The following is an 8,899-nucleotide window of genomic DNA, read 5'->3' as shown; positions in this document are numbered from 1 at the left end:
TCCTCATTACAAGAATCTATACTCTCAGAAGTGGAAATAGCCAAATACCATGTGTTTCACCGGTCTAGGAGGAAATCCATATTTAGACTGTCATACTAATAATGTGAGAAACACAGTATGTTCCTGTTGGGTTTCAGGTTCAAACTTATTTCCACTTAGATATATTATGACTTAGAAAGAAGGCAACCATCACGTAAACACTTTCAACTCTTCAGAATAAACACAAATATTATTTAAAGGTTTGACATGATGTATTTTGTACACATTGTATAGCTGCTGTAGGATTAATGAAAGGCTCCAGCAGCTCAGTATCTAACTGTCCAAACTCAAAAATGGTTCTGCTTCGTTGCGTGTATTATTTTCATATAACTGCATGAAATAGCTGACTGTGTTTCATCCAGATTCACATCAGCTCACCACCCAGTGTGTGTGAGTCTCGCTCCCCAGAGAGTTTCTCTACTCCTCTCCTTCCTCTTTTATCCCCTATTTTCTTGTGTATGTAAACAGAAGTAAAGCATTTTTGGGCTCCGAGGCAGAGCACGATGATCAAACACCATGCACGATCAATGACTTTGAAGAGATCTAACATCCCTTATAAATGTATTTCACACACAAGGAACAGCAGAAATGAAGAAATTCACTTCTGGAGCCAATGGCCACATGTTTTCTCTCTTTAGACGGAGAGAAGAAGAAGAAAAAAAACAGAGAACAAAGTTTGAGAAAGGAAGGGCTGCATCTTTTTTTCCCCTGCTCGTTGCAGCGCTAGCTCCTCGTGCGTTTTTGATTACATGGCCGTGTGTCTGTCTGTAGGCCTGTAAGCTGAAGAGCAGGGAGGAGTCAGAGAGAGAGAAAAGCAGCTCTAAGAAGTTTCATTAGATTATTCCTCTTTATGATCTGATTTCAGAAAGTTGAACAGAAGCCAATTTAGAGAGAAGACAATAACCAGTAAGACTCAATGTGTGTTTCATTTCTGTGTCTGTTCATAAAAAGATTAACTGTGAATGTGGAAACGGTCTTGTGTCTAAAAGCCTAACATCTCTAAACACACATTTCTGCTAAACTCTTCCTCTCATAAGTCAGAGGGTGTTCACACTTGAGCAAAAGCATGTAGAGATTAGATGAGAGGAGACTTCCTGTTCTTGGTGGCGTAGCTGAAAAGAAACTTCCTGTCACTAAATGTTAAGGTAAAGGCAGCCTCTTCTGGTGTGACATCACTCCCACTTGCTTGACTTGAAACCAGCAGTGAGGTTTAGGGTTTGGGGAACAAGTCCAGGAAGCTGCGTCAACTGATAAGACAGAAAACGTATGTAGCTTAAAATAAGACAACGTTTTTACCTTCTTATTATCTTAGAGTTGAGAATTCGGAAGTAAAGCTTCGATTTGGCGCATTAAATTTTTGCCTGTTGGTCCCCACCAGTACTATACTGTATGGTGTGTCGCCGTACACACCCTAACTCCTGGATATGGCAGGTCTCTTCGGTCTGAAGATCCTGCTGCTTTGGGCTGGAATCATCGGTTTGGCCAACTGTAAGTAAACAACTGCATCTTGTTTTGTGAAGGAAATGGTGTTTTATGAAGTTGTGTCCTCGTGTCTGTCATCTGAAAGTTCTCTAGGAGGGAAAAATCTGTAAAAGGTACAAAACATGAGTGATAGCTGACTGGAAGTGATGAGGTCTTTTATTTTAAACCCCTAACTTGACAGTTTTTAAAGTTTTAGCATTTGGTTGTTGAGCATGTGATCGTATTTATGAGAAAAGGTGAAGCACTTTCCACGCCTGAGATAGAGACATGAATCTGTCAGGACGCACCCTTGACAATTAGCTTGTTTTTTTTTGAAAGCCGGAAAACATCACCGCACAAAATGTAATCATTTAAAGCATAAACTGAGGGCAGGAATGACAAGCTACAGTATATCATGTCTTTGAGTCGTGCCTCTGTTTGTGCTACTTCACTTTTTTTTTTAAACTTTCCAAACCCAAGAACACAAGACAGTACAGCGCACACTTGTGATGTGAGAAGCTAAAAAAGTGACAGGTTTGTGAGCCCCTTTGGCAAAAGAATAAACAGTTATGTTCAATCAAAGACTGCTGTTAATAAGAAGACTCTCTTTAAAACGCATTCTTTCATTTGGTACAAGCTGTGGGAATTTTTGCAATCATGTTTCTGTTCTGCTTTGACATTGTGTGTATGATGTGTGTGCGTATGTGTGTGTGTATGTGTGAAAGAGGGTGGTGGTGGTGGTGGGGTTCGTGTCTGTCAGAGATGAGAGAATCTTTGGGGTGTGTCCCTACAAGCTCTTCACTTCAACCCTAGTGGCTGTGGGTGTATATGATACACATCTAAGTGTGTGTGTGTGTGTGTGTGTGTGTGTGTGTGTGTGTGTGTGTGTGCGTGCGTGCGTGCGTGCGTGCGTGCGTGCGTGTGCATGCATGCATATATTCGCGTGTTAAGTCAGACCCACCTTACTGCCTCTTGCATCACTCAGAGTTCTGCTACTGTTCAGCACATCAAATAATTTCTGCTATTTTCAGCTGAGCTGCTGTACACATGAGCTGAAATAAACCCTTGGCCCTATTTATTTCACCACATTGTCTTTAATGTTAGTCAGGGTCAGTATGTGCCAGTTGTTTCTCATGTACTGTATTTCTCAGCTAGTGTGGGAGGTGAGCCATCACGGTACACCGCATCAACAGACGTTTCTTATTTATATACGACTAAACTTTTCCATTGATTGAGCTTCAGTTTTTCATAAAACTGTGCACTGTTCAAAAAGAAGCTGTATTTCATTAAAAACATGAGGCTATGTTTTAAAATGTATAATGATTTACTTTTATTAACATTAATAACATAAAACCGGTGGTCAATAATAACTAAATTCACTTATTGTACTGAAGTACTGATGTGTTTTACGAGTACCCAAAAGTCATACATTAGTAAAAGTGAAGATATCGTGTTAAAAAATTACTTTGGTAAAGGTGAAAGTCCCCCATACAAATAGTACTTGAGTAAAAGTCTTTAAGTATCTGATGTTAAATGTACTTAAGTATTTAAAAGTAATTTTCTGGCAATAATTGTACTAACAGTAAGTATTGAAAGTACAAGTAGAGGTGAAATATTCATATTAACATGTTTTTACTCTATATACTGAATACTATGGGTCGACTCATTATCAGATCCAACAGTCAACATTTTTCAGAATCAGTGGTTTTTTGTTTTTAAGTCTAATTGATGATTAAATAACATTAAAGTGTGCTACTTTGACCCTGATGCAGCATGCAGTCTGTAAAGTAACTAGTAACTTAAGTTAAGTTATTAAAATAAATGTAGTGGAGTTAAAGGTTTAACATTTGCCTCCAAAATGTATTGGAGTGGAAGTATAAAGTAGCAGAAAATGGAAATGCTCAAGTATACTACAGATACCTCAAAACTGTGCTCAAGTACAGTACTTAAGTAAATATACTAGTTATAATCCATCACTTCTTAACGGACTGCACTACATTCTAGAGGATGATATTGTACATTTTACTTTGCAGATTATGATTTAAAAACCTATAATTAGCAAATAAAACACAATGCATTGTTATACAGTTCATTAAATCATACTTTACTAAACCACACTTAGAATCAGCTCAGATTCAGTTAACCACAACATTATAATGCTATTTACATGTAAATTATTTGGCAATAATTCAGTAGAGTAATATAACGTTAAACAGTATCTCCAACAGAGCTCAAAATACTTTTTGGCTTAGGGCATTACACATAATACTTGAATTAATTGTAATAGAGTATTTTTACAGAGTGGTGTTGCTGCTTTTACCCAGTGCTGGAAGAAGTATTCACATGCCTTGCACAACTAAAAGTGGAGATACCACAGTGTGAAAATATTTGTCCTACATTTCAATTTCAAGTAAAAGTAGAAGTACTGGCTCTGCAGAAAAATGCCGGGCCCTTGTGAGAGAAAATATATATTAAAACAGTAAATATCAGTCATGTACATACTGTACTGAAACATGCAGTTTGTATTAGTATTAAAAGTATGCACACAGTGTCGTTTAAACATTATGATAAATAACAGAAAATGTAGTGAACAGCTTTATCAGTGGAGTTAAATCTATCTAAAAACTTGGCTAATGCTATACAAGCTTTTTCTTGTGTTTCAAATTAAAAGTGAATATAAAATATGTTTTCGAGTAAAGAGTGGTCAGATCAACCCTGATAGCTAAACATCATATGAGTACCAGTTTAACTTAGTAAAACAAACTGTGTGAGAGTGTTAAGATGCAGATTTCCAAGCTTTCTTTAGCTTTAACAGTACTGAGCTGTGTGATCAAGAAGTTGACCACTTCCGTGTTCCACTCTGCGTTGTCTGTGTTTCCTGGCAGCGCAGCACAGTGCAGCGCAGCGCAGCGCGGGCAGACAGAGACAGAGCAAAAGTAAATGACTTGAGAATTCATGAAGAACAAAAGGGGAAGTGCAGTGTCTAAAATGAAGAAGTGAGGTCAGAGTTGTTCAGAATACTGCACGATTAAAGCAGCAACTGGGAGGAGGGGGGAGGGTGCTTGTCGAAGATCTGCTCTGCGGTGAATGCAAAATATAAGAAGACAGAGAAAAACTGATGGTGAACAGTGATAAAGAAAAAAACTGCTGCATGAGACAGACGCTGACACCGTATCAGTTTCTTTACTAAATGTCAGACGAGTAAATGGATTCAGGGACCGAGCCCTCTCACACATGCCGTCCACTACGGCGGACAGATATTTTGAAGCCATTTTGAACCATTTAAGTCACCTGGTGGTGGATCCCCAAAGCCTTGTCCACCATTCCATTTGTTTTTTTCTTTTCGTCATTTTAAAATATGGCATCATAAATTCAAAATGGTCGAAGGAAAAACAAGATGCACCATATACCTCTGGAAAATAACTGTTAAATCATCTTATTCTCAGAAAACCAGACAAGTCAAAAATAATTTTTCAACTAAATAAAGTTTATTCTGTGACTGAAAATATACCTGATGTTTCAAATTCTAATATATTTTCATTTGAAGAGTTTAAAGGGGCTCTGTGAAATGTGTTGCACTGGAAGCCGGTCATAAGTTTGTGTTAGCGGACTCCATTTCTTAACTAACGTTAGCATCTGTTGCTCTCTGTTAGCAGAGCAGAGAGACGAGGCACATCCTTTGGACTGACGGAAAATCTGACTCAAGTCCTTCACAAAGAAATCTCACAATCCAGCAGCATTAAACAACTTAAACAAATCCTCCACAGGCCTGGATAGGCAACTGAGAGAGACAGAGAAGGTCTCATTTTGCATGTCACGTTACAATCGGCCGATTTTTATCTAAATAGAGGTCCAATAGGCAGATTATACTCTTTGCTGCATGGTGTCCTCTGGAGTGGAAACATTTATTTTCAGTCACAGCAAAAAGACTTAGAGGGAAATAAAATATTGTTTCCGTCTGGTTTCAGAGGTGGAAAGTAACAAAGCACAATTATTTTGTTACTCTACTTAAGTAGATTTTTCAGTTATCTGGTTTTACCTTTAAAGTTAATAGTCTGAATTACATAAATATGACGTGTGGTTCAGTTAGCTTTGCACAGAAGTGGCCGGTAGAAATATTCTTCAGAGGGATACTTTATACTTTATACGTTGAGTAAATTTCAAAGGCTGTACTTTATTACTTTTACATGAGTACACATATGTGACTTCTTCAATAAGATATATTGAAAAAAAAGGTTATTGCTCTGACTTTTCACTTGTTTGAGAGTAAAAACACACACATTACTTTGAGATTTAATAATTCATGCTTGAAAGGCCTAGCAGCATTTGAGCTCTGATCATTACTAAGCTGCCTTTAAACCTCCTTCCTCTTCCCTGAATATTACAACTTCATTTCACACTCAACGCTGAAAAAGAAAGTACCCAAAGCACCATTTAAAACATCAACCGAACAGGCTTATTTGTAATTATTATTATTTATTTTTACAATGGTGCGGTTGAAACAAACTCAGTTATGATAAAATTAGAGTTTGGATTAAGTTTTCTCATCAGAAGTATTTACAGAGCACAGTGTCACTCACCTCACTGAAACAAATTCAGTCACCACAAAGTATAACGTGGTGAAATGTCACTGCAGAGAGCATGCATCGTTGCTCGATGTAGTGAAACAAGAATGCACAAAACCACATCCTGAGACTCATTGTTGATTGTCCCCCATCTCTTCATTACTCACTGCTATTATCATAAAGAACAAATGAACAAAGCAGCTAAGACATGTGTACAAGCCCTTTTTCTGCATCTTGTCTTAATACTAAGTAGGTAAAACTAATGTTATATCAGAATACAAAGTGTTGTATAGATTATTTATATTGTGAGCATAAAGCACACATTAGTTTAACTAACATTTGGCCACACAGTCATTTCTAATGAGTAAAAGTCAGGATATAAGAAAGGAAGTCCATTTGTGCATCAATATGAGCCAATCGTCTGTCCAAACTGAAACCCATTTTGTAAGTATGGGGAGGTTTCAAGCTCTTAGTGTGAAGCAGGAAGTAGCGGTTTGCCTCCTGGAATAGCAAGTGTGGCTCTTTGCAGCATTGTCATAGCAACCAGGTTGTACAGCGCGGCCTCGCACAGAACATCAGATGAAAATAGTCGCCTTTTCCTCTTTTTGAGCTGAACATGCTTCAGAAGAGTTTTATTGGTCTTACAGACGTGGACACTTTAATGAAACTTAACATAAAGAATATTTTTGTTGATGTTTTTGTCCATTTTCTTCATATTATATTCAGTGTACTGGAATGTTTTATGACAAAAAAGCAGCGATGATTTACACATGTTTTCTCTTTTTCTAGGTAACAACTCAACAGGTGAGTGACATTATATTTAACATTTAATTGTGCTACAGCCTACCTTCACCTCAGCCTTACACTGCTTTACACTGTCTCATCTCTCCATGGCAGCAGCAGCAGCAGCAACAAAGCCAGCAAAATGTCATAAATGAGTGTCCTCTTCAAGTGGAAATAATGTGTTCCTTGTACAATGAGTAGCGGAAGTATATTTTCTCACCTTTAGTAAGTAGTTTGGTAGACGTGGGCCTCCACTGTAGTGACCTGTCTCACCCAACCTGCTTGCCAGAATAAATGTTAGCTAAGTATGTTTCTGCAAAACCACAGATAAGTTAAAGCTTTACGTTTCTTTATGTTGCAGCTTTTTGTTTGTTTAGGTTAGATTTTTCTATTTCTCATCATTGTCACAACACTGTGCTTATGCTCTTGTTAGGTTTAGGCACATATACCACTTGGTTATGTTCAGGAAAACCCCAAAGTTTGGCTTAAAATGCCTGTTTTGGTTGCAACAAACTTGGCTAGAAGTTCTTCTTTAAAACAATCAAGTGGTGCCATGTTTACTAATGTTGAAACACCTTGGTCCCTCATCAAAAATATCCAGTAGTTTCACAGTTGCAAATGCTGTAACGGTGGTAAACATGTAACGTGACACATGAAGCATTTTGTACAAAAGGCAAAACAGTATGCCACGAACAAACTTGGATGTATCTGTGGTTTGCAGAAACTGCTAACATTATATCCTGGTGACTGGGCTACATTCAACCAAACTCAGTTAGCTAATAAGCATGTTAAAATTGTATCCACCTAACATGTTTGTTTGACTGCAGTCCTTTGGTGGAGAGATGTTACTCCACAATAAACTACACACAGTTATTGTTATGTTGATACATAGAAATTGCATTCTAATTTGTGCTCATTTCACAAAACGTTGCTCTGCCAAAGCTTGGAAGAAATCTGCATTTGCTGTTTTCATTCACATTCACATCCAGTGCAGGAAGTAGTGTGACATTCATGTCATGAGTGGTAAAGAAAAGTTGAAACTTAACTCACAGGTATTTTCCCATTCATTTCTTAATTGGCTTCCTTTAACTAACAATCACTTATTGCGCATAACATCTATACCATGATGTCAGGGTCTAAAATTAGACCCAAAAGTGAGTCCAACAACGAGCCAGATTTCTAAACTGATGTTGTGATTACTTCTTTCTCAACCTCTTTCCAGGTTATGTGAGGATACTCGATCTGAGATATGTTGTTATGATATTTATATACATTTAATCTCAGTTTGGGAAAACACTTGCTCAAACTCAAGACTCGATGTGTGTTTATGCTGTAGCATGAAGATTAGGATTAGAAAAGAGAAACCATTCTGTGTCGAGTGCTGTCAGAAATTAGATAAGTCAAACTCTGTGACGGTTCAGTATGCACCTTGTTTCCATCATAGGAACAAGGAAGTCACTGATAATGTTGCCAGTGAAACCTTATATATTTCCTGATTGTGGTAAAATCAGTTTGAACATGACATTATCTGGAAACTTTGAAAAACATGTTGCTACTTTTTGTTATCTACTGATCCTAGCTGGATAAGATGTGGGAGTTTTGTCCGACAGTGAGAAAGATAGAAATACATGTCAACAAGTTTCACTCATTTGTCTATCAGGGTCTTTCAAGTCAGAGTCTCATTAACTTTTGTTTAAAAATAGTTACTTTATATATTCATATATAATATATTTTGTATTCTTTAGTCAATAATTTGTTTATATATTAACTCAAATTAACTCTATGAAGAAGCTAAGCTAGGTAGCTGTTGGTGCAACATTATGACGACTCTGTACCACTGTACTGTACACCGAAACAATCCTGTGAACGTTGACAACCTTCAGGCGACTTTGATGATGTTTTACTATCAGGAATTTAGCAATAAGTCCAAAACCAGGAAGTATTTGAACTCAGAGCAGCAGGTAATTCTCAACACGACTCCTTTTCTGCTATTCTGGCTGTGAAGTCCAACTGAACACATGCAGATGAATACTGCATTTCCTCCTCAGACT

At 37.5% G+C, this 8,899-nt stretch overlaps 1 protein-coding gene across 1 annotated transcript in view; it reads left to right on the top strand.

Annotated features, from left to right (window-relative positions):
• Positions 1-1,229: 1,229 nt before the first annotated feature.
• The window catches only part of ptprc (protein tyrosine phosphatase receptor type C), a 24,369-nt gene continuing 16,699 nt past the window's right edge, over positions 1,230-8,899 (top strand). Inside the window, exons 1-3 of the mRNA XM_073476096.1 lie at positions 1,230-1,303; positions 1,418-1,527; positions 6,855-6,869. Of these exons, the coding sequence (XP_073332197.1) occupies positions 1,464-1,527; positions 6,855-6,869 (79 nt within the window). The 5' untranslated portion in view covers positions 1,230-1,303; positions 1,418-1,463. The remainder of the gene's footprint in view (positions 1,304-1,417; positions 1,528-6,854; positions 6,870-8,899) is intronic.

Source organism: Pagrus major, chromosome 11 (genome assembly GCF_040436345.1).
Source record: "Pagrus major chromosome 11, Pma_NU_1.0".
NCBI classification, from domain to species: domain Eukaryota; kingdom Metazoa; phylum Chordata; class Actinopteri; order Spariformes; family Sparidae; genus Pagrus; species Pagrus major.
This window is presented reverse-complemented; position numbering and strand designations above follow the sequence as displayed.